The sequence below is a fragment of the Topomyia yanbarensis genome, chromosome 3 (assembly GCF_030247195.1).
Source record: "Topomyia yanbarensis strain Yona2022 chromosome 3, ASM3024719v1, whole genome shotgun sequence".
Taxonomy (NCBI): Eukaryota; Metazoa; Arthropoda; class Insecta; order Diptera; family Culicidae; genus Topomyia; species Topomyia yanbarensis.
The window spans coordinates 376828903-376856445 of NC_080672.1; the positions used below are offsets into that span (position 1 = coordinate 376828903).

A 27543-nucleotide genomic window follows, 5' to 3' on the forward strand; every position below is an offset into this window, starting at 1 on the left:
ATGAGTCTCGAAGTGCTGGCGTGAGTCCCCCAGCTGAAAAATCGATTTTGGGAACTTTCATATCGATTGCTCATCCGAGAGCTCATACAACTTCGAGAAGCTTGTCGAGCTTAATTCTCAAACCCGATTTATGTCCTTGTACTAGCATTAATCCTTCTTCGTATAATCCCAACCGTGCCACTTTCCTAGATATTTCTGATTCTACTGTATTCTTCGACACATCCATGAAGGACGAGATTCGTGGAATCCCGGATCATATACGCCCGCAAGTGATCCCCAATATATTTTATAATAAATTCCGAGAAGTCGACTGTAACAAAATGTTCTACACCGACAGATCAAATCTCGAAGGGTCCACTGGATTCGGTATCCTCAACAATACTATCACCGCTTCATTCAAGCTCATTGATCCCGCTTCAGTTTACGTCGCAGAGTTAGCCGCAATTCAGTACACCCTTGGGATCATGGACACTCTGCTCACAGAGCACTACTTCATCATTTCGGACAGCCTCAGCTCTATCGAGGCTCTTCGTGCGATGAAGCCCAAAAAGCAACACCCGTATTTCCTGGGGAAGATACGGGAGTCCTTGTGAACGTTATCTGAAACATCTTATCAGATTACATTTGTTTGGGTCCCCTCTCATTGCTCTATCCCGGGCAACGGCCGACTCTTTAGCAAACGTGGGCGTATTAAATGGTGACATATACGAAAGACCAATTTGCTTCAACGAATCTTTCAATATTTGTCATCAGAGGACACTCGACAGTTGGCAAAACTCGTGGAGCAATGGGGCACTTGGACGATGGTTACATTCAATTATCCCGAAGGTATCAACGAAACCTTGGTTCGGGGGGGGGGGGGTGGCTCTGGGTCGGGATTTCATACGTCTAATGTCCTGGCTTATGTCCAACCACCACACATTGGTTGCGCATTTGCGGCGTATTGGGCTTACAGAGAGTAGTCGGTGCGCTTGTAATGAAGGTTATCACTTCATCGATCACGTTGTTTGGGCGTGCGCCGGGTATTTTGGCGCCAGATCGCAGTTAAGGGATTCCCTCCGGGCCCGAGGTAGACCACCCGACGTTCCAGTTCGTGATATCATGGCAAGTCGCGATTTTCCCTATATGTCTCTCATCTACCTTTTTATTAAATCGACAAATATACTAAGCCCATATCCTTTATTTCTCGTTTTTAGAAGTTCTCTGTCCTTCCTTTTGGAGCACCAAAGTGCCACTATGTGACTGCTGTCACCTTTAGCACGCCTGCACAAATGATGTCAAAGCGAGAGCAGGTCGATGGTCTGATCACTCTGCCGTCAACCCGATCCTAGGCATCTACCATCTACCAGCCTGAGGCTCATGTCAGTGTTCTTCTCTTTGCCTGAAAATTGCAAGTTTTGTTCTTCTTTTCCTGTCATCGTGCTCGCTTATTCCCCCTGTTCCTGATAAAACTCCTGCTGCTGTTACAAAAACCAATTTGTATTATATTCCTAGTTTTAAGATAGCCTTGAACCTTTTCATTTTTTTTGTTTCCCATTTTGTATATCTAATTGTATTCCTAGTTTTAAGATAGCTGTGAAATTTCTCATAAAAGTTTGTTCCCCTTCTTGTATATTAATCTACATTCCTAGTCTTAAGATAGCTGTATTTTTTTTTTGTAAAGAATAATTATTGTTCAATTTTGTATATCGAATCGTATTTTTAGTTAAAGATAGTTGTAAAAAATGTTCCTCTCAATATAAAACAATTGCATTGTAACCTCTTAGTTTTAAGATATTCAAAATATAAAAAAATGAATTTGGCACCGCCAAGCTAACGCATTTGTGCCTATTAAATAAACGAACTGAATAAAAAAAACTATTAACTCTTATATTATTAAGAAACGTGACGTTATAAACAAACATTTAAGCACATATTTGAATTTACCAGAGGATTTTGTAACAAACGGTTACATATTTTTCCGTACTATGGTATTTGCCATTATATACAGACTTTGAAAATTAAATAGAACTGCGGTACTTCAATGTACACGCATGGTGGATTTGCTTGGCCCATAATTTATTTCACATCAACAGTAAACCCATTATCAAAACTGTCTTACTCAAGTTCACTACCCTCAGAGCACTAGCCGCTGTAAAATGGGAATCCCCACCGAAAGCCCTCCTGTAAACAAACATCTATAACAGTTCCAACTGATTTGGGGACACATAAAACTGAACCGGAACCAATAATTTTATCTCCTACCCTTTTCTTTCCAAGCAGACAAGCATAAATAACAAGAACCTTGATTTAGCTTTTATTGCCTCCGCATTCGAAGAAACAGAATTGAAGCGATCGATGAAAATTTTATGTTACATTTTTCCCTCCCGATTCAAGCGCTGCTTATTCAACCATTGAATAGAAGAAATTACGGCGTCTGCACCGTGCCACGCCTCGGCAGCAATTGGTTGACCAACTCGACTCACTAAAAAAAACCATCTCCTGTCCCTGTGTGCTACTGAGCTAGACTGAGCCCACGGACCATATATTTTCAAGCATTTATGGAAATGACGTGCCTATTGAGCCGTATCGAAACTTTTGCTTCCACTGCCTATTAATTTAGGATAAATATTTCCGAGAGGACCTGCGAGGACGACGGTGGCGGTTGACAGTTGGGAGTTTTCTTTGCCCACATTGAACTCGCTCGAACACCTTTGTGCTAGGCAAACTTCGGGCTTTGTGTTGGACAATGAGGGGGGCAAAGTTTTTGCAACGAATTATAAATTCATGAAAATATTGGTAGCCAATTCGGGGTGGAAATTCATGACACCGTTCCAGAACAATTAATTCCAGCTGGTGCTATTTTTTCTACGATTTTCGTTCAACTTCGGCGGTAGGGTTCAAGGTTGAAGACCGATAAACTTTTAGTGCAGGGAACAGTGGGGATCAGATTCATTAATTTTTGCGAGTTTTGTTTTGTTTAGACTTATCGTATTTACTGAGCTAATCTGATTCGAAGTACGATGGAGAGATGCCGCGGGAACCAGCAATTCTCATCTGGAAATAATCCTCCAGCATTTTATGGGTCCAAAATGGTAAAGTCAATCGGTATAAATAGGACTCTAGTGGAAACCGAAACCATATTCGTGAGATTTCAAACCACCCAGTAAGTACCTATTCAACGCTTTGTACTATGTATAGTTAATCTTCTTACGCCGACTGCTGAACCGACTGCGGGTTGACGGCTGGATTTATTAATTAAAAGTTCCGCCAGGATGTGGGCTTCGCTCACCCCTAAGCTATAATATTCGGCACGCAATTGCGTACACCCGAATGAATAGCGGGCAACAGGCGAACCACTTTCGTACGGCCTCTTGTCCCACAGCCGCCGCCGTCAGGCTGATAAATGTACATATGATGTGAGTGGAGAAGGAATTTAATTTTGCAAGAAGAATTAACTGTCGTAATCCTCGCAGGGGCGCGGAAGTGGATGCCGGTTGTCGAAAAATTCCCCGAACCGGGCCGGTCCTTTGTACCCCCAAAAGGATGAACAAATGTGTTTTAATGACATAACCGCATGCCAAAAAAAAACTGTTTGTATAGGGCAAACTAAGCACCGAACGAGGTTGAAGTAAAGTTTTCCCAGGAGTTTCGGTAGTTAAATATTAACCAGCTTTCATGATTCTCCAAGAGTACTGTTGGTAGCCCTTAATGAATGATGATGAAACGTGCTCTGGGTGTTCAACATTTAAGCGATCCGTATCGGCAAAAGTTTTCATCGGAATCCTTTTTCATCGAACTTTCCGAACCAGTTGTGTTCAACTTTTTACGAACTGCTTGCGAACAAAAAATAAAAGGTGCACTGATTGATGTTGTTTTTAGCAAAGCTAACCTTCCAAAGGTGGACCAATTACAAAAATGTGTTGCTAGGTTTGGCAGCAGTCGTAGAGGTGTTTTTTTATTACTCAGTCAGTAAACTGCGAAGTTCGTCTATTTACTGCTTGTACTTCCAGGGGATGCCCGATTAGAAAATCATAACAAAATGCTATCAAATCTTTATCTTCGTTAATATTTGATATCCTCCCACAAGTACAATGTTCAGATATTCCACCGCAATCGTTTTGGAGCACCTGTGGCTGCTCGTTTGGGGAGCCATTTACGCAACTTCCAGAAGGTTATGTGTTTTTTACTATTTTATCTTTTAAAGAAACTAGATTGATTGATGCTGATTTTGACTCGGAGCTCGCCGTCTACTTATTGAAGTTTATCCTCGGCGTTTGACTATGGTCACCCTTGAAAAGCAGGCTCGACTACAATCAACGGACGGCTCCCGTTTGTTCTCTGGTGCCGCCTCGCTGCACTTTCTGGTTCTCGCGGAAAACTAATCTAAATAATTCGGACCTAGTTCCAAAGTATGAATTTGAATGTTGACGGCGGAGCCACGATGATAGGTCGAGTGACGGCGCTATCGAAATTACATCAATGATTATCCGAACAACAATCAAACTTTTAAGTCCATTCGGCCTCTGTTCACACTGAATGCCAATCACCGACGCCAGAGAGGTGATTCCACAATCTGGGCTCTAGATATCGGCCCATCAACATCGCTTAACTTTCCTTCCGAAGGAAGACGTAACCACAGATTTTTCACCTCAAAAAATCTCAAGACCTTGGCTGGGATTGTACCCACTGGGGTGAGTGGCGGTCAAGCTAACAACTCAACCACCGGTGCAAACTGTATTTGCATTTGTAATCGAATTTGTAGATTTAGAATTCGATTTCGATTTTTGGATTTTTCTTTTTTTCTACTTTGTGGTATTTTGATCTTTCATTTTTTCAACTTTTTCGATTTTTCAATTCTTCGATTTTTTGATTTTTCTATTTATCAAATTTTTAACCTTTCGATTTTTCAATTTTTCGATTTTTCGGTTTTTCGATTTTTTTGATTTTTTGGTTTTACGATTTTTCGGTTTCACGATTTTTCGATTTTTTTTAATTTTTCGATCTTTCGGTTTTTAGATTTTTCGATTTTTTGATTTTTCGATTGTTCGATTTTTTCGATTTTTCCAGTTTTCGATATTTTGATTTTCCGATATTTTGATTTTACGATTTTTTGAATTTTCTATTTTTCGGTTTTTGGATTTATGGTTGGATTTTTGGATTCTTACATATTTGGATTTTCGGAATTTTAGATTTCTGGATTTTAGATTTTTGTATTTATGGTTGGATTTTTATATATTTGAATTTTTACATTTTTAGATTTTTCGATTTTCGGATTTTTGGGTCTTTGGATTTTTGGATTTTTGGATTTTTGGATTTTTGGATTATTGAATTTTTGAATTTTTGGATTTTTAGATTCTTGGATTCTAGGATTTTTGGATTTTGTCACTTTTTGAGATTTAGATGTTCGATTTTTGGTTTTTCGATTCTTCAATTTTTCGATTTTTTTATTTCTCTATTTCTCTATTTTTCTATTTTTCTATTTTTCTATTTTTCTATTTTTCTATTTTTCTATTTTTCTATTTTTCTATTTTTCTATTTTTCTATTTTTCTATTTTTCTATTTTTCTAATTTTCTATTTTTCTATTTTTCTATTTTTCTATTTTTCTATTTTTCTATTTTTCTATTTTTCTATTTTTCTATTTTTCTATTTTTCTATTTTTCTATTTTTCTATTTTTCTATTTTTCTATTTTTCTATTTTTCTATTTTTCTATTTTTCTATTTTTCTATTTTTCTATTTTTCTATTTTTCTATTTTTCTATTTTTCTATTTTTCTATTTTTCTATTTTTCTATTTTTCTATTTTTCTATTTTTCTATTTTTCTATTTTTCTATTTTTCTATTTTTCTATTTTTCTATTTCTCTATTTCTCTATTTCTCTATTTTTCTATTTTTCTATTTTTCTATTTTTCTATTTTTCTATTTTTCTATTTTTCTATTTTTCTATTTTTCTATTTTTCTATTTTTCTATTTTTCTATTTTTCTATTTTTCTATTTTTCTATTTTTCTATTTTTCTATTTTTCTATTTTTCTATTTTTCTATTTTTCTATTTTTCTATTTTTCTATTTTTCTATTTTTCTATTTTTCTATTTTTCTATTTTTCTCTTTCTATTTTTCTATTTTTCTATTTTTCTATTTTTCTATTTTTCTATTTTTCTATTTTTCTATTTTTCTATTTTTCTATTTTTCTATTTTTCTATTTTTCTATTTTTCTATTTTTCTATTTTTCTATTTTTCTATTTTTCTATTTTCCTATTTTTCTATTTTTCTATTTTTCTATTTTTCTATTTTGCCATCTTTTTCTATTTTTCTATTCTTCTATTTTTTTACTTGTTTATCTTTTTTATTTTTCTGATTTTCTATTTTTCTACTTTTCTATTTTTCTATTTTTCTATTTTTCAATTTTTCAATTTTTCAATTTTTCAATTTTTCAATTTTTCAATTTTTCAATTTTTCAATTTTTCAATTTTTCAATTTTTCAATTTTTCAATTTTTCAATTTTTCAATTTTTCAATTTTTCAATTTTTCAATTTTTCAATTTTTCAATTTTTCTATTTTTCTATTTTTCTATTTTTCTATTTTTCTATTTTTCTATTTTTCTATTTTTCTATTTTTCTATTTTTCTATTTTTCTATTTTTCTATTTTTCTATTTTTCTATTTTTCTATTTTTCTATTTTTCTATTTTTCTATTTTTCTATTTTTCTATTTTTCTATTTTTCTATTTTTCTATTTTTCTATTTTTCTATTTTTCTATTTTTCTATTTTTCTATTTTTCTATTTTTCTATTTTTCTATTTTTCTATTTTTCTATTTTTCTATTTTTCTATTTTTCTATTTTTCTATTTTTCTATTTTTCTATTTTTCTATTTTTCTATTTTTCTATTTTTCTATTTTTCTATTTTTCTATTTTTCTATTTTTCTATTTTTCTATTTTTCTATTTTTCTATTTTTCTATTTTTCTATTTTTCTATTTTTCTATTTTTCTATTTTTCTATTTTTCTATTTTTCTATTTTTCTATTTTTCTATTTTTCCATTTTTCTATTTTTCTATTTTTTTATTTTTCTAATTTTCTTTTTATCTATTTCTCGAGCTTTCGATTTTTCGATTTTTTTTTATTTATCGATTTTTTCAATTTTTCAGCTTTTTATTTTTCGATTTGTCGATTTTTAGATTTGTCGATTGTTTAATTTCTCGATTTTTCGGTTTTTTATTTTTCGATTTGTCGATTTTTCGATTTCTCGATCTTTTGATTTTTCGATATTTCGATATTTCGATGTTTCGATATTTCGATATTTCGATATTTCGATATTCCTATATTTCGATATTTCGATATTTCGATATTTCGATATTTCGATATTTCGATATTTCGATATTTCGATATTTCGATATTTCGATATTTCGATATTTCGATATTTCGATATTTCGATATTTCGATATTTCGATATTTCGATATTTCGATATTTCGATATTTCGATATTTCGATATTTCGATATTTAGATGTTTCGATGATTCGATGTTTCGATTATTTCGATATTTCGATATTTCGATATTTCGATATTTCGATATTTCGATATTTCGATATTTCGATATTTCGATATTTCGATATTTCGATATTTCGATATTTCGATATTTCGATATTTCGATATTTCGATATTTCGATATTTCGATATTTCGATATTTCGATATTCCTATATTTCGATATTTCGATATTTCGATATTTCGATATTTCGATATTTCGATATTTCGATATTTCGATATTTCGATATTTCGATATTTCGATATTTCGATATTTCGATATTTCGATATTTCGATATTTCGATATTTCGATATTTCGATATTTCGATATTTCGATATTTCGATATTTCGATATTTCGATATTTCGATATTTCGATATTTCGATATTTCGATATTTCGATATTTCGATATTTAGATGTTTCGATGATTCGATGTTTCGATTATTTCGATATTTCGATATTTCGATATTTCGATATTTCGATATTTCGATATTTCGATATTTCGATATTTCGATATTTCGATATTTCGATATTTCGATATTCCGATATTTCGATATTTCGATATTTCGATATTTCGATATTTCGATATTTCGATATTTCGATATTTCGATATTTCGATATTTCGATATTTCGATATTTCGATATTTCGATATTTCGATATATCGACATTTCGATATATCGATATTTCGATACTTAGATATTTCGTTATTTCGATATTTCGATATTTCGATGTTTCGATGTTTCGATGATTCGATGTTTCGATATTTCGATGTTCCGATGTTTCGATGTTTCGTTGTTTCGATATTTCGATATTTCGATATTTCGATATTTCGATATTTCGATATTTCGATATTTCGATGTTTCGATGTTTCGATGTTTCGATATTTCGATATTTCGATATTTTGATATTTTGATATTTTGATATTTTGATATTTCGATATTTCGATGTTTCGATGTTTCGATGTTTCGATATTTCGATATTTTGATATTTTGATATTTCGATATTTTGATGTTTCGATATTTTGATATTTCGATTTTTCAAATATTTGGATCTTGGGATTTGCGGATTTTTGAATTTTTGGCTGCTTGGATTTTATAATTTTATGATTTTTGGATTTTTGGATTTCTTGATTTTTGGAATTTTGAATTTTTGGATTTTAGAATTTTTGGATTTTTGGATTTTTGGATATTTGGATTCTTGGATTTTTGGGTTTGGATTTGGATTAGGGTTTTGGTTTGGATTAGGGTTTGTGTTTGAGTTTGGATACGGGTTTGTATTTGGGTTTGGATTCGGGTTTGAATTCGGATATGGATTCGGGTATGGATTCGAGTTTGGATTCGAATTTGGATTTGGGTTTGGATTCGGGTATGGATTCGGGTTTGGATTCTGGTTTGGATTTAAGTTTAGATTTGGGTTTGGATTTAGATTTGGAATCCTATTTTGTCTACACGTGGAGATAATCAGAGTCACGCTTCTCCCAAGTAGCATTTAAAGTTTTATATCATGCTACAAGTTTTAAAAGACTCTTTAAGAGTGCCTTAAAACCACAATTGTTGCCTGGGTTTAGTCAAGTGATAATGATTTGTGGTCGTGAGTGGTGTAGCTTTTTTAGTATTTCTGTAAAAGAATACTAAGGGCATTTTTTAAGCGAATGATTCACATTAGTCGGACGCTTTCTGTAAGCGGGGATGGCTATGTGGACTCTCGAGCCAAAGGTTACCTGACACGAATTTTGAGAGGACACATCATTTTTTCCCGTCCAGTGCAATTGTCATTCAAATTTTTTACTCATCGGAGTAAGGGGTGTTTTAAACAACCCGTGCTTCAGTAAGTCCACGCATGACAAACTCGAATCAGTGACTGCGCTGTCGATTTCAACTTTGTGACCGGGCATGTAAATGTGGTAGACCTTCATACAAGACAGAATATCACAATTGAGCCCAGATAAGGGAAAAATATCTGTTTCCGTTAAATAAGTCGTAGCTTAGTTTTACTTGAATACTCAAAGAGATTGGTGGATAATGTCTGGGACATAACCAGAATTCGTGATGGCACTTGGACTAATTATGCACTATAATGAGCAATTCTCAAACAAGGTCACAGTTCCTAAAAATGTTTTTCAATATACAGAGATGGGTTTCAGGTACACTGAAATATAGATTACGTTTCGGTTAGATTGTTTTACTGATACTTAACTTCTTATTCACCGCGGCATATTCGCTGACAATGCTGCTAGTGTAGACGGCTCTGGCTAACATTAAATGCAAAAAATCGTTACTTACAATTAATGCAAGAGATTCAAGAGATTTTAGTTCTGGGTTGGTAATAATTAACTAAGAACAAACTGTATTACGCTCACAAACATACCTGAATATGAATATAGTTAAATTTAAATTAGAAGGCAAGAATCTGATTTATACTAGTTCTGTCGCAATTTTATTGTGAATCGCTTTTTCTATCGATTGCATTCAATTTATATACAGCTTCCTGAATCGTTGCGAATAAATCTCTTTCTTATTTCTTAAAATAAGAAAATAGATTCCGAAGTACTTGAATTTCGAGTAAAATATTCAAAGAATCCAATAATTCGACCTACGCCATGGCCCTACAAACACTCAGCTAACTAGTACGGGTTCAGCGGACACTGGTTGTAGAAATCAAGCAGATCATCGCATCCCTCTTCGTCATTCGGCGTCCAGTCGGGGCAAAACTGCAAATCGGAAAAATTCCAACAATTAATAATGAGCACAGACGGACTAGTTCAGTTCGAGCTTCCGCGAACACCCACCCGAATAGAGTACGCATGCATGCATGACATGGCGAAACCGGAAATGGGATTGCAGTTGTCCAAGCCAGAAATGACGGGATCCCGTTGCTGAATTTCTCCAAAAATCTGATATCTTCGATTGGCTTCGTCGACACAATAGTTCAGTGATTCGTACATGAACGGGTAGCGTTCCGGATCGCTGATTTCTTGAACATGCCGGACCAAGGCTGGCTTGTTAATTAAAGTTCCACGGTGATTTATATCCAGCACTCCCAAATAGTTGAACAAACATTCGGCAGCACATCCGGCCGGTCCTCCGGCATATCCACCACCCGGGACGGGGATTAGTGGATAGATCGAGTAGCGCTCCCAACACATGACGTAAATGGTATCGTTGTACGTGGTGCCACCATCCATCCAGGGGCAGCAAATTTTGGGACTCTACGTTAAACAGCATCCGTCAGAGCTTGTTTATTGTACCAAATTACGAGTGCTAATTGGTGAGTGATACTTACCGCCGAGGGTGGTGGCCCTGCACAATTCCACTGCGCTTTAACTGCAACCAGTGCAATGATAATGGTCACAAAACCCGTTACAATGGCTCGAGTACACATTTTCGCTGTTAATTTTCTGGACGAATTGAAGTGGAACTGTGACTGTAAGATATGCAATTAAGCACCGTTGCTTTTATAGCAAACAAATGGAAGGGGTGAATTACCGATGATAATATATCGGCATCCTGATAAGAGACGATGTTTCGTTACGGTAAGCCCGACTAATCAGTTTACGGCAGGCGCTAACAGATTGTGTCCTATCATTTTCCCCCCTTCCCCAACAATTCCGGTGCTAGCAGGTGGCTAACGAACAGCTCATTTGCGATTAGTGGCCACTAGTTCAATGGGCGGCGGGGCTAACTTTCAACCAGGTTGGAAGCTAATCCGATTTGCATTGACGATAAGATAATTAGCCGTTTGGAATTGTAAATCACTATGGTGATCTTTTTGAATCAATTTAGTTGATGACAAACACTCTGCTACGGACGTTGGGTATAAATCGTGTTAATCTTTACTCCAGAGAAGAGATTTACTGAGCATATTGTAAACGAACTTTTGAGTTCAATTGTAGCATCGCAAGTCTACACGTGCTACCTTTACAGTATTTAAAACAGTCTCAAGGTCTAAAATTTACCATGGTTAGACAGGATCCGGCAGCTCTCTCCCTGCTGTTGAACGAAGTCTTGAACAAGCTCTTGTTTGGCTAAAGTGGGCATATACCTTTTGTAAATTATGAATATGTAATTAAGCAGTAACGTTTTTCTTTAAAACCGAGACACTTATAAAATTATATATGAAAGATACCTGGGACGAAATACGCCATCTACTCAAAAGTTGCACTATTTATGTACACTAATAGTCTAGATTTTTTTTAATTTACGCCACCATAAATAAGAAATCTGATTCAACTACCCTACCTGCATTTCCCATCTTAAAACCAGCAAGACCAGCTGTTAATTAAAGTTGAACTTTTGACTACCACTTATAATCGCCTGGTGTTTGTTCAAACTTTTCCCGTTTCTAGAAACGAACGTCGCTGTCAGGCAAAGTTCTGCCAAGGGGTTCATTACGTTGCACCTCGAGAGGAAGGTTCCCAAATAAAACAGGCATCTATGTGTCTACTACTTCATCTAGAAACACCCATCAAAGTTAATCAGCCGTCACCTGCAATAGTGTCGAACCCTGTGACAACCGTTGTCAATATTTGCAGTTAACATTTTCTTTACTCTGCTCAATTTATTTTGCTGTAATACGTGTGCAACAGATTCAATCATGAGACCCATATATTTATTTATTTATTTTCACCTGACTGGTTACACACGTAGCTGTCCTTACGACACGAGAAGCTATCGAAGCCAAATAGATTTCCTTCCTTGCGGTGATAGATACTTGCATTCAGCAGTATAGTCTTCATTCAAGGTATAAGTACATTCTAGTTAGGAGCACCTAACAGATGTCTGGTTCCTGTTTCGATTGGATCCTTTGCTTGCGTCATATGAAACAAATTCTATCGGTTAATTCTAGAGCCAACGAAGTTCATCTTGGGTATTAAAAATGAAATTGATTGATTGAGAACTCTACGACTTTCTGACGCAAAAACTAAAAATAATACAGTACCTTCAATATATATTATATTAACACAAAACGACTGGCAACTGGTAAGGTTCCGTTAGAATACAAATTCTAAGGTCAATACATAGTTCACCTTTTTATATCTTACTTTAATCGGAAAAAGTATAAATTATCTGTACTGAAAAGCGCAATAGCTATACATTAACAAGTCGGACTTCACGTTTCGATATCATATCATCAGCAAAATGGTAGCTAACTTGGCCGCGAGGTACATATGGTGATCAAGTCGCTGTCATTTTGTGGGTGAGATGAAATCGAAATCGTTAACTCCAACTTTTTATAGTATAAAGTTCTATTTAGAAACAAATATAACAAAGTAAATGTTTTTGTCAATTTCTATTCGAGAAAAGACAAACTGTGACCTGCCTTATATTGGTTACATTCTCAGCAACCGTGTCCTAAATATAGAGACACGAAAAAAAGTCAATTTATCTTGGCTTCTATCATCTTGTTCACAACATCGTATCATATCCAACAGGTCCTCGCTGTACGTCGCGCCTCGTCGTGTGAGTTTTCCATCACAACCTGTGTGTGTAATGTTGACCGGGTGGCATCTTGCAGGCCAAAGCAATTTCCCAATCGATCAAAAAACTTACTGAAGCAAAAATATCACTATGTGTACTACACATTGTGAAGCAAGAATGCTTACTATACATTCTCGAAACAATAGACTAGCGACGGCATATTGTCGCCCTTATGACAAACGCCATTTTGAGGTAAACTGAGTTGAATATGCCACATCACTTGTCAAAAAAATTTCAACAAAGTGGTGTTTTCAGAATTTTGTCATTCTGCTTGGATATAACGAAAAACGTGCTGAGACATTTTTAATTTTTCGCCTAAAATGACTGTGTCTGGGGATTGGTTCAAGTTATCTTGATGCATAATATGTTTTTTGTGTAAAACACAATGGCATAATCATTTTCAAAACAAAAATACACGAATTGTGAAAAAAATGCTGTTTAAGCTTTAAACTAGAAATATAGCATATTTGGCAACACTGTAACCAAAAACAACTATTTTTTCTAGATTCCCTGATTCATTTCCTTCAAAATGAATTTCACCGTTTGTTTATAGACCAAATGAAGCCAAAGATATGAATTAATGCTAATAACTGATGCTTTTTTATGGAAAAATCTCCATGCACTATTATGACATTATGACATTATAACAGAATAGATGGAAGCATCAATTGTCTTCTTTGAGTTTTTTCTACTATTTATAAGTTTCACGATATTCAATCTCCAACTTTAAAAATCATTTTCCTCGAAATGTGCTAAAGACAGCAAAACAGCGACGAAATATCGTCGATTTCAAAGGGATGACCTTAATCTTTTCATGTACCAATCGATTGTAATTGATTTCGGCTACAGTTTCTGAAACACCCATTTTTTTATTTCCTCAAAAAATAGACAAAAATACATAGAAGTATAGAAAACAGCAAGGGATCACTCACGAGTGAAGAATTGAATCAGGCTGCAAACTATCTGTACCGGCTGGCTCAAATAGAGGGATTCCCGAAAGAAATGGGCATTCTGAGCGCTAAAGTAGCCAACAACGTGCTACCTAAATCAAGCACGATCTACACTCTCACTCCTTTTCTGGACGAGTAATACATACTACGAATGCACAGCAGAATCAGCGCAGTATGCTTCCATGGATGCTAAGAACCCGATTATCCTTCCAAAGAACCACCAACTCACATGGCTGGTCGTACAAGATCATCAGAATTACACCACCATCGTGAATGTGTAAAAGCAGCCCTTCCGGATTCCGAAGGTTATGTGTGTTTCAACGAGTTAGAAGCAAGTGTCAGGTGTGTAAAAACCACAGAGCTGCTCATCGTCCTCCTCCAATGGGTGATCTTCCTGTGGCTAGGTTGGCGGCATTCACTAGGCCATTCGCGTACCATCCCAAGAAACAATTTGGAAACAACTGTAAGACTATTTACTGAATAAATGCCTAATAAAAGCAACCTATGCTGAATAAACAGTATTGCTGAACTATGTTATGAACACTAGTTTTATCAGTAAATTAAAACACTGTTATTAAAAATCATTAAATGTGTTGAAATATCGGTAAAATAAACGTGCCTATGGCTAGTTGTAGCACGGCTATTCAAATTGTATGTTATACCTGAACAATATGCTGAATAAATGTTTTTCTACCTGCTTTAGGTACCTCAATACAAATGCTATTAAATTGCTGATAAGACTCTGAAAAAATGTTAGTCCAATCAAAAATATACTGTTCAGCATGCTATTTTTTCTGAACTACATACTGAATTAAACTGCATTCAGCAGAATTGATTACTTCTGTTCAATTGATATGTGCTGAATAACATGCTGAAAATTGTCATATGCACTTTGTAAACATTGCCAGCGATACTCTGGCTCGTATTAAAAATCGAAAAATCACTTGATGTTTTTGTAAAAGGAATTCTACCCAGTATAGCTCAGCCGGACAATGAGCCAGAATTCTAGCTGATTCCAGTTAGTATTCCGACACCTGTGACACAACCGATGATTCTAATTAGAATCGTTCATTACCGGAACCGGAATACTAACTAGAACCAGCCAACAGCCTCATTTTCGGCTGAACTTACTGAGTAGATTCGCAGTCTTGTTTCAGGACCAGTATGAGTGAACCTGAACTGTAAAAGTGTTATCATGCAAATGATGTCAAGTTACCACAGATCACAGTCGCTGAACAAACATAGTTTGCAGTACCTGTAACCCCTGTAACCAACATGCACTGCGTTTTGTTATATGCTTAATTCAAAATCCGATTTGGGCTGCAAATTCATAAATTTTTGAGAACAATCCACTTACCTTATCGTGGATATAACTGGCTCATTTTATTAACTTTCAGCAGCTGTTCGAAATAAAAAAAACTTTCAGCAGCACAGTAGATGAATAAAATCACGACTTTTAATGCCAAATGATTCGAGGTTTTGAAAAAAATGCTCCGATGTGATGAAAAAAATTATCGAGATAAATGACGTTACCATCCGAGGTGTAAGGTTGCACCTCCTGTTCTAAGGTTACACCCCCTGTTTGAATATACGTATTTGAGGCTCTTATAAAGCAGTTGATCAGCGCCGGTTTTGAACTGCCATTAACACAACGCTGATTAAAAATATCAATGTTGCCGCAATTCAGCTATTAATATATGACTATATGAATACTTACTTGATTGGTATGACGACCAATTTTTCATGTGCTAGTAGAAAAGCGATATGGCTTAGATGGAAGAGCGACGAATGTAGTAACACAATGTACCTGGGTTCGAATCCAAATGCTGGGAAAAGGAAATGGATCCGCAAAATTTCATCTTGGAAGGTAAGGTTTTGTGGTGCTGATTGACTTTGGGGGCCTAAGCTCCGTTAACCAGTAATTACGAATGGAAAGAAGATTAAATTAATTGAAAAAAATGCCGACAATTGTTGGTGAAAAAAATATTTTTACCATTAGCTTTTCAAGCGCTTTACAACAAGCTGAACAATTACTAAATAATTGCAGCTTAAACTGATTTAATCAGCAACTCCTTGTAAAAGCTGAACAAGGTACTGAACAAGTTTTGTTTGCGTGTGGAAAAAGCCTGTTTTCAGCTTACTTAATCAAAAACAGTTGAACTAATGTTATGAGCCACACAGAACTGTGACTGAAGAAACGCTGTTACAACAGCACTAATCAGCAAATGCTGAATAAATTCTCCAATTTCAACTGGTTAAGCATTGAAGAGCAGTAGCTTGAATATTTTAAAACGCAGATAATCAGCATAAGCTGATTAAAATATCTTGCATATACGTTTTACATTTCTTATAAAAGAAATGTATAGAATTCGCTCAAACTTTCAAGATTTTTTCCGAGGCCCGGAGGGCCGAGTCTTATATACCAATCGACTCAGCTCGACGATTTGGGACAATGTCTGTGTGTGTGTGTGTGTGTGTGTGTGTGTGTGTCTGTGTGTGTGTGTATGTAACGGACAAATTCTCATTCGTGTTTCTCAGCAATGGCTGAACCGATCTTATCCAAACCAATTTTAAATTAAAGAACTAAAAAACAGTATGAACGCTATTAATTTGTTTTTGATTCTGATGTTCAGTTTTTAAGATATGAATGTTTGAATGCGTAAAAATGGCGTTTTTTGTAGTTTTTTTAAAATTATCTGCCGGAATTGACAATATAGATTAACAATTTATATGTTTTTAGACAGCTTTAACGAATACCTTTCGAACAAGCTATAGATTGTTGAAATCGGACTATTATCAAAAGAGATATTTAACATTAAATGCGGACGAAAGATTTTTATCATTTCCCATTGCCAGAAATATGACCAAAAACATGTAATCTATTATTAACGCCAAAACGGCTTATTTTAGGTCAATAGTATCTTCGGAGAATTTAATGGAGGAAATATGCTCTTTCTTTTGGTATTGTGCTTTTGCTGATTAATCCCCCTATGAGTGAGATATTTTCACAAATTTTCTTGGAAGTGATTATAACGAAATGATACCTTCAGCAAATTTGTAGCTCTTACTTTTGCGAATAACTTTACTGAAGACTTCAAATATCTATTTTGAATACTTTAAAAGTTATGGCTTGTTGTTTGTGGATTACTCTTCGTCGCCTATTTATTGTTCAATATAGTAATAATCCATTGAAATAAGCCAAACATTATTTCGATAAATGGAATTTTGTATTTCATTTTTCTATCTACAACCGCTAGAAATAATCACCGAACATTTCCAAGTTGTCTGGAAGGAACTTGATAACTTATCAGTGCAAAAATGTTCATTTGTGCGAACCTTCTGACTGCAATTTTTCTAACTTATGACCATCGGATCGATCTGAAACCTTTCGGAAAATGAAAAGCGAAATAAAAACTCCAAGCAACGGCGTAGCCAAGAGAAGGTTTTGGGGTTTAACACCATACAGCCCCCCCCCCCCATCACACCAAAAAAAAAATTGGATTGGAGTTGAAAATTTATTGATGCAAACTGATTTAATTCAATATTACAATAACATTATCTGATCCGTAGATTGATAACCTGTTGTTGTAAACATCATGAGGACTTTTGATAAATTGTCGGAATGGGGTCCTGATATGTAACTAATCTATTGGTCTTGATTTCACAGTTGTCTAATAGCATCAATTCCTGCCTGAAAACATTCCAATAGAAAATTCCAGAGTTCTGTAATCAATCATAATCCTCATATTTATTTTCAAATTTTCAGCTTTTTTCCTACACAATATTACGAAAGCTTATTAAACAATTTTTCGTAATAAGTTTGTGAAAATTATAAACTATTTGAAATTTTTTAATAGTTTTATTTTTTATTTAACCGTGATTTTTTAATAAATAGTGACCATCGCTTCATAACGTAGTCTATTTTTCATGGCTTGCGGTGAGCACGATCTCTCGAATTGCTGAACTGAAAATTATGGAATAGAAATTAATTTTTAGTATTCTTTACAGACCCGCTGGTGCCCTAAGACAATTTCGCTAGATTTTTAGAGCACTGTGCACTAGACTGCCCAGAAAAATGATGAATTTTTGAAAACTCAATCGGCCCTCCCCTGAGTCGATTCCTAGTCCCACCAGAAGTACTTGTACCAAATTTGAAGCAAATCGGACAAGTCTAACTACCGGACCAACGTGCCTGAAGTTTATATTGGATTTTTCAACAATTTACATGGAGAAAACTCACTAGCTCGTATTTTCGCCGCTAGGTGGCACTGTATACATCGTATTATCACTGTAAGTGAAAATAAGAAAGATATTTTAATTATCTACAACTTTGTCGAAGACTGCTAGTAAATCCGGCTATGTTAAAAGAAGTTATTAATCTTTTAACGAAGTGATGTCTGAGTCAGTTTTGTATGGGGCCTAGCAGTGCATGGTTGTGTATCAGTACTCGAGTCCCGCGAACTATATATTTTTGTGAAATAATCGTTAAGTTTAGCTCAATGGTATGTTCAGAAGAAGTTGTAGACAATTCAATTATCCTTCTTATTTTCACTTACAGTGATAATACGATGCATACAGTGCCACCTAGCGGCGAAAATGCGTGCTGGTGGGTTTTCTCCATGTAAATTGTTGAAAATTCCCATATAAACTTCAGGTCCGTTGGTCCGGTAGTTAGACTTGCCCGATTTGCTTCAAATTTGGTGCAAGTACTCCTGGTGGGACTAGGATTCGACGCAGAGGTGGGCCGATAGGGGTCATTTTTTTCCTGTCGCCCTACTGTGCACCCAGTGCATTAACGCAAGTGACGGAAGGTTATCGAAAAGTTTCGTGAAAATGAAAATTCCAGTAATGATGATGATTTTCCCAAACTGTTCGTTTTCGTGAGGTTTTTATTTGTTCTTTGGCATTAGGATTAGCGATAATAATTCAAATCAAGGATACTACTGGGAAGTCACCTTTAGAAAAAGTGGATGTCGAAGTAAAATTTGAAACTATGCATGCATGCACTTCAGAGATAGCGTGATATCAGGAGCTGCGATTTCATTTCAACGCTTTTTTTGTGAAAAGGGCGATACTTACAAATGTAAACATAGGGCTTTTTTCTTACATGCGAATGAGGGCTTTGAAACGCAAAAAATTAACCTAAAAATTTTGATTCTACGATATTTCTTTCTTAAACAACAGCAAAAAATATAACGGGCGAAACTGTATTTTTGTTTGTTTATTTAAAGTTTCGCCCTCCACGCTCCATGCAAACAAACAGGGCGATACTTTTCTTGCTAGCAGTTTAGAGGCGAAACTGTTATTTTCGTATTTTTTTAGGATTATCAAGCTGATACCAGCTGTAAATAGTAACAATGATCGCTATTGAAGAAACCCGGACGAAATCGGTGGTGTAGAACGGTCGTTGTTGTAAAAAAACGTAAGGGCGATACTTCAATGCTGATAGATGGGACCGAAAAAGTAAACAATCGCCAAAGGGCCAATACTATCATTTTGTCAATTTCAATAGCAAAAACAAATTTTAATTTAATAATTTCAAATACTTTATGAAGTTTTGGGTTTCGATCACTGAATCATGCAATCTAGGATGTCAAAAACACAATAGTTCTTAAATAGGAAATAAAACCAAGTCTGGAAATATTCACTGTTGATTTTGTTTGAACGGTATCACTGCTAGTAACGCCCTTTTCAAGAAAAAGCGTTGATTTCTTAGTTCTCAGTCGCGTTGGAAATTTGAGTAAAATATAAACTTCAAATCGATTAAAAAAAATCGTTTTTTTTTGTTTCAGTACAATATATAACCCCTTTAGGAAAATTCAGTTTTCCCACCACAATTTAGATATTTTATTAACAGAGCATTAACAATAATTCGTTGATATGTCTATTTTATGGGCCATTTTTTCGCTTTCCCATTGATTTGGTTTGAGATTTCTAGCACTGATGTTGTCCTATGCTGATTTGAGCGATTCTCTGAGTCCTGCCACTATCCCATGTAGTATGTGTTATCAAAAACATTGCAAAGCATCAAGTTCTAAATGCTCTCAAACGATATAATATCCGAAGAGTGATAAGAGTTATAAGAAATGTCTCATCACACTATTAGGTGGATTAAACACGTTTTTTCAGCAGAAATTGTTCCTTGGGATAGATATATAGTGATCGTGGCACTACTTTCAATGTTTCAAACCAGGAACTTCGGCAGACAAGCGTGGACCCTTACACTGCACTGAAGGAGTTGAACCAAGAACTTGTCATACGAGAAAACGTCAGTCCAAACACTGAATGAACATTTCTCCCTCCAGCCCCTTCCGAAATAGGTAGAGCCTGGGAAAGGCTCATACAGTCGGTAAAGAAGAACGTCAACTAACGTCCGCTGATGTACGTACCACGATTCAAATGGCGGTCATGTCCCTAATACCCATTTCGAGGTTCGCTATAGGCGATGATAAGCCAACGTGTTTGATGTCTTTTAGCTGCTGTACAACAAGTGCTGATGATGAAATGTGTAGTGCTGTCATCGAGTATGGTTAGAGTAGCACAAATCAATCTTCAGCATAAACGTACAGCAACTATGAATCTGTCCAGCCTTGTGCAGGAAGGAAAAACTACCATATTTTTGGTTCAAGAACCATATTTTCATAAAGGAATCTTCTATGTTGGAAAGCTACTTAACCCCGTCTTCGTAACTTTCAACAAAACTGGTATGACAAATCCACGTAAAATGCCTCGTGCATGCATATTTGCGAATAGTGCTATTGACACATGTCTTATATCCAAATTCACAACTCGCGATATTTGTGTTGTCGCGGTATATACTGTGAATTTCGGAAAGCCGATGGGCACACTATATGGAATCAGAAATATATGGAAGCGTCTATTCACGGCTAATTTGGTTGAATGAATGCCATACGAGGCGGATACATTTTTGCTCGTCGATCTGTAAACATCGTACATTCTCACACTCACACACTGGTATTTCGATTTTCCGATCTTAGATAATAGTTCCTGTGCATCAAAATATCGCTCTCACTCGCTCAATCGCGATTCTTACATGCACGATGCACACATACCCTTGCAGGGAGGACGATGAGTTGGCGACAGGTTCTGCGCTATAGAAACAACGAGATGCTCACATGCACATATCAGCAAGTCGCAACCCGATTCGTGTCTCGGGCGTCTTTTAATGTTTATTTACCACTCTTTCTCTCATTATGGTTTCGCTTTCGATACTGAGCTCAGTAAAACCTTTGCAACGATGTTTCATTCATCGTATGTGTGTTCGTTCGTTTATTAATTCGGATCATAATCGTATATGTTGAACACAGAGCTAATAATCGCAAACAAAAATGCTATATCAGAGGCCAAATACAAATACCAAGAATACATGCAAAGCCTGTATTCACCATGAGTGAAATAAGATAAAATAATACCAAAATTTTACGCTTCCGGTATGGCGCATATATCTAGGCCTTATTCTCCACATATATGACTGTTGACAATATAAACAAGAAATACGTCTATTGTTCGGCATATTTGTTATAACCTGCTGATGATTTCAAAAGGGTTGTATCATATTGTGGCAGAAATGGGTTTCCTCTCATAATCGGCAGTGATGCAAATGGCCACCACATAATTTTGGGCAGCTCAGACATCAATTCGAGAGGCCAGGCACGTAGCCAGAGGGAGGGGAGCTAGGGGGCTAAAGTCCCTGCCGAAATTTTTCTAAAAAAAATAGTTTTTTTACGAAATTTCGACTAATCCTAAACAACTTGTAATATCCTTTCGTCTAGTAGATACTCAAGAACTGGTTCGAACATCTTAACGGGAAAGTATTGTAGAAGATATTATATAGAATACTGCGATAAAATTTTTAAAAGCAATTCTTGCCCGCTATTGATTGTTACGATCATAAACAACAGATAACTACTTATGCAGGTATTCAATAAAAGTTAAACGGTTTGCGAATCTAGTCGTGAAAACCTATGGTGTTTTCATATTAGCAGGAATAGAGTACGTATACAGTAGTATAGGGCAAATGTTTAAGGGGAGGTTCTCATTCAAAATTTTCAAAAACTTCATATTTTTGCTATGCATTTCTTGAAAGGTATAAGTTTTTACTATATTGTGTTAAACGGGTTTTCGATTCGCGCATCAAAAAGTTTCTACTTGCCATTATTCGAAGTGGCGTCCTAGCCGCCATGGGACGCTCTCGTCAGGTAGAATTTTTTTCATAGCATTATGCACTAGACCTCTCCACATTTTGAAAAAGTTTTGAAATATACATGGGTCAGCTCAAATTTTTGTTCTAGGTGTGAATTTAAGAACTTTCGCCAAAAATGGCTTAATTTGGACACGATTTAGAGGTGTCTCCAATCAAAAATCGTGTTTTTACTATGTAACCATAGGAAGATCATTTAGACTCTGATTTTATAGACCCTACATGCCCACATATTGTCAAAGGTTGTTCCTTAGACATATCTTAACATGTTTTAACAGGTGAACATAGCTCTAATCGCAATAGAAAATTTGTTAACTGGATTTTTATACAGAAATACATGTCAAAACCAAGGAAAATTTGTGGTATTTTTTTTTTTTTGGATTTGGTACTTTTTTTCTATATAAAAATCCATTTAACTAATTTTCAATTGCGATTAGAGCTATGTTCACCTGTTAAAACATGTTAAGATATGTCTAAGGAACAACCTTTGACGATATGTGGGCATATATGGCCTGTTCACGCACTTCACCACTCTTCTTACTTTCTGGATCTTTTAGAAAGTTTTTGCCGTTTTCACCTGCTGAATCAGGACTTTTTCTGCATCCACTGCACTTTCAGCTGTCGCGCGCGAAATGAACGGGTTTGTAGGGAACTTTGGATATCGCGAAAATGAAAACTCGAAAAAACTATTTTTCTGCGACCGACACCAACGATTGCGTTTTGTTTCTAAAATTCTATGATTAGTTCACTTTTTCTTAGGGCTAGGTGAGTATTTACAGGTATGTACAATGCATAAAATTTCATTTCATTTCAGGTTCATGTTGTGGTGGATTAAAGGTGAGTATTGAACATTCCGGCCGCCAATGAAATTTTAAGGAATTCAACGGGCATTAGCGGCGGAAGTTCGAGCTTCTTGCGATGACTGACGTTCAACGGGATATGGAGATCTGGATTCGTCTTGCCGGTACAGGCCTCCTTACAGCTTCCAGGATGATTTTTCGAGGTGCGTCGGGTCCGACTGCAGGATACTGTCCAGGAGTGGTGTGCTGTAAAGGAGGAACATCTGTACGCGAACTGTTGGTTTAACAAATTAGGATGGGGTACTTAACTCGAGTCAAGTCCCAGCCGGGGGTTCTAGGAACCCACACGGCGAGGCTTGGTTCTTTACAGGTGAACCACGAACCGCTCGATACCCCCGAGCTTGGGCCAGGATCTCGTCTGGCGACTCATTTCCCCGAGTAGGGGCCGGGAGCTCGTCCGGCGGCTCTGTACCCTGAGCAAGGGCCGGGATCTCGTCCGGCGGCTCTGTTCCCTGAGCAAGGGCCGGGATCTCGTCCGGCGGCTCGGTTCCCTGAGCAAGGGCCTTCATTTGGCGTTGTTGACGTAGGGCTGCTAGTTGGTGAGGGACTCGGTGCTACGATGGGTGGCGCCACTTCAACTGGAAGTAAGCAGAGCTTTGGGATGGCGCGTTGAACGATGCCGAAGGTCGACTTCACGGTGGCGACACGAACAAGGCCGTCAGGGCCGGGATGAACGCTGAGCACGCGTCCCAGGGGCCATTTCAACGGCGGTGCTCTCTCATCTTTGAGAGCGACGATGGAACCAACGGCTAGATTGTCCATGGCTTCTGTCCAGCGGTAGCGATTTTGCAGGGTGGTGAGATACTCCTTGTGCCAACGACTCCAGAAGTGCTGAGTTAGCTGTTGTACTCGTTCCCATCGAGACAACCTGGATTCAGGAACTTCACGGCAATCTGGATCAGGTACCGCATTCAACGGACGACCAATCAGGAAATGTCCTGGAGTCAGAGCAAGCTCATCGGATGGATTGTCCGGCAACGGCGTGATTGGGCGAGAATTTAGCATTGACTCGACCTGAATCAATGCGGTTTGCAGCTCGGATTCGGTTAGGTGGGCATTTCCGAGGATTTTGCGAAGCAGGGTCTTCACGGATTTCACGCAGGCTTCCCAGATTCCACCGAATGTGGGAGAGCGAGGTGGGATGAAGTGGAACTGTATTCCGTTGTCTGCGCATTCGTTTGCTACGGCATCTTGGTGAACTTGAGTTCGGAAAAGCTTCCGCAGTTCTTCCAGTTCTCGCTGTGCTCCAACAAAGTTAGTGGCGTTATCGCAGTAGATATGCGCAGGCTTTCCTCTACGGCCAACAAATCTTCGCAGGCTCGCAATGAATGTGCTAGTGGTCAGATCCGACACAAGGTCCAAGTGCACGGCTTTGGTAGCCATACATACGTATACGGTGATGTAGGCTTTGAAGAATGGCGATCTCTTATTTCGGAGTGACGTTCTCACGTACATTGGCCCAGCCAAGTCAACGCCAACATTCTGAAACGGGTACGCTTGGTTGACCCGAACAGATGGCAGATCCCCCATCAGCTGCTGCAACGGCTTGGGTTTGGCACGTGCGCATACCATGCAGCCGTGAACAATGTTGCGAACCAAGTTCCGTCCGCCGAGGGGCCAAAATCTTTGGCGCAACGAGGATAGTAGTAAGCTGGGACCGGCATGGAGCGTCTTATGGTGTTCTCTCGTGGCGATCATGTCGGTGAGACGATGTTTGGGGAGGACGATCGGGTGTCTTCCGTCGACAGGTATTGCAGCATTGTGAAGCCGGCCGCCGACACGAATAATGCCGTCTACGAGTGTCGGGTGCAGATACCGTAGCTTGGATTTACGGTTTACTTTTCCGACGGTTTCAAGTTGGCGTATCTCGTTGGCAAAGTACTGCTGTTGTATGCGACGGACCAGATTGAGCAGAGTGCGATCAATGTCAAGAGCCGTCAACGGGCCGACAAGAATTGGTTGGTGATTCTTCCGGTGAAGGCAGTTAGCAGCGAAACGCCGAAGAAGTGTGCCGATCCGAAGTAGCTGACGAAGATTGGAATAGCGATCGACGATATCTGACGGTTCTACGCTCACGACCGGAAGGGCAATAGTCTGTCGGACCTCCGGTTGGTCTGAGTTTGAGGTCGCTACGACGACGTACTTCGCTGGCCAAGGAGCGAATATTGGTTTTAGCCACTGCGGTCCGTTCCACCACAGTGCACTAGCGAGGAGTTCATCGAGGTCCATTCCTCGAGAAACGAGATCGGCGGGATTGTCTTCGGATGGGACGTGATTCCAAACGGCGTGAGACGTCAGCTCTTGGATTTCAGCCACTCGGTTGGCTACGAACGTCTTCCATGTCGATGGAGTTGCGGATATCCAGTTCAAGACGATGGAAGAATCGGTCCATAGATATGTGGTGGCGGTTATGTCGATGCTGTCCTGAACTTGTTTAAGAAGTCTGGACAGGAGTTGAGCTGCGCATAGCTCGAGGCGTGGAATGGTTTGAGTCCCCATCGGAGCGACCTTGGACTTAGAAATCACCAGGCGAACTGTACAAGGGCCCTCGGCAGGTATTGACCGGAGATAGATGCATGCGCCATATGCAGACTCTGAAGCGTCGCTGAACCCGTGAATCTCTAAGCGATCGTAATCCGGACGTAACACATGGCGAGAAACTCGAAGGTGGGCAAAAGCTGAAAACTTCTGGTGAAATTCCTGCCATTCGTGAGCGAATCCGTTAGCCACGGGTGTGTCCCAGTCGAGATGGAGCTTCCAAAGACTCTGCAGCATGATTTTCGCCTTTGCAATGGTCGGTCCAATCAAACCTAAGGGGTCGAAAAGACTGCTGATCTGAGAGAGGACCGTTCGTTTGTTCAGAACCGTGCATTCCTTCCAATTCGGCGTCTTGAACGAAAGAAAATCGGTCGACGGTTCCCAGCGGAGGCCAAGTGCAGTCACGGAGGACTCGTGGTCCAAATCGAGTAGTGTTTTCGTCTCTCGGAGCTCCAACGGAATGGTATCAAGAATAGCTTGACAATTCGAAGACCATTGTCGGAGAGGAAGTCCTGCGCCTGCGAGCATTGCAATGAGCTGGTTGCAGGTAACAGCGAGAGATTTAGCATCGTCAGAACCGGACAGCAAATTGTCGACGTAGAAGTCGTGGCGGACAGCGGGTTCCGCCAGCGGAAAATGTTGCCCTTCATCATCGGCGAGCTTCTGCAGCACCCTAGTTGCCAAAAATGGAGCACTGCTTGTGCCGTATGTGACGGTGCGGAGCTGGTAGCTCTTCAGTGGAGCCTCGGGATCTTCGCGCCAGAGAATTCGCTGCAGCGGTTGGTCGGTGGGATGGACCAAAATCTGCCGGTACATTTTTTCAATGTCCGCAGATATCACGAACTGGTGGATTCGAAAACGGAGGACAATCGTCACGAGAGTGTCCTGGATTGTGGGACCAGGAAGCAGGACATCGTTCAGCGAGATACCGGACTTCGAGCGGCATGATGCGTCGAATACGGTACGAAGCTTTGTAGTGGTGCTGTCGAGTTTCATCACAGCGTGGTGTGGAAGGTAGTATTGCGGTTGCGCGTCGATTTCATCGGGGCCAATCTCCCGCATATGTCCCAATCTCACGTACTCGTGGATGAACTGCTGATACATCGCCTTCTTATCGGGACTCGCACCGAGTGAGCGTTCTAGAGAGAAGAAGCGGCGGGTGGCGTTGTATTTGTTGTCCTTTAACTGCCAAAGCAGCTCGTCACGCTTGGGCAGCTTGACGACGTAGCGGCCTTCGGAGTTGCGGGTGGTGTTCTTCACGAAATGTTCCTCACAGTATCGTTCCGACGGAGACCATCCCTTTGCATCGTGGACTTCTTCGAGCTGCCAGAATCGGTTGACCAATTCATCGATTGTGCAGGGATTACTGAACTGGCACTTGCGTGGATCGCTGTGATCGTGGTTTTCCAATAAACACTCTCCGGAGACGACCCAACCGAACTCTGTATTCTGCAGAAGCGGTAACTCTTCCCCGAGCGATATCCTGCCGTATCGAAGAATTTGGAAGAAATGGGCGGCACCCAGAATCATGTCGATGTCGCCAGTAACAGCGAATGTTGGATCTGCAAGCTCCACGTGCTTTGGAATCGGCCAGTGGCGGGCTTCTACCGTCGACTGGGGCAGCTTGACGGTAATGGAAGGCAGAACGAGCATGGAGCATTGTACGGAGAAGGGAGTGACTCGAGAGGAGATGGTTATCGTGGCCTGGTATTCAACCAGCGTTGTAGTGTTTCCGATTCCGCTTATCGGGATAGCATGCGGCAATCGGATGCGAGGAAGCTGCAGTCGTTCGCAAAGAGCCCCAGAAACAAAGTTGCGTTGGGAAGCACAGTCCAGCAAGCAACGAGCAGTGACGATGCGACCTCTACCGTTACGGATATTCACTAGCGCAGTCGGAAGGAAAACGGTTCCAGGAATCACTTCACCAGTATGTGATACGAGGGCAGTCTGAGAACTCATGGAAGGCGCATGAATGTGGGATAAGTTTGCGATTGAGGTAGA

The 27543-nt window shown here is 38.4% G+C and overlaps 2 protein-coding genes across 4 annotated transcripts in view; both read right to left on the reverse strand.

The window, feature by feature from the left end:
• Nucleotides 1-27543, reverse strand: part of LOC131693311 (uncharacterized) — a 903090-nt gene that overhangs the window by 731620 nt on the left and 143927 nt on the right. The window lies entirely within an intron of this gene.
• LOC131693315 (uncharacterized) lies at nucleotides 8469-11419 on the reverse strand. Its single transcript, XM_058981037.1, has 3 exons — nucleotides 10779-11419; nucleotides 10285-10704; nucleotides 8469-10206 (listed from the first exon to the last, which is right to left on the reverse strand). The coding sequence occupies exons 1-3, from the start codon at nucleotides 10875-10877 to the stop codon at nucleotides 10120-10122; spliced, it is 606 nt and encodes a 201-aa protein (XP_058837020.1). The 5' UTR covers nucleotides 10878-11419; the 3' UTR covers nucleotides 8469-10119.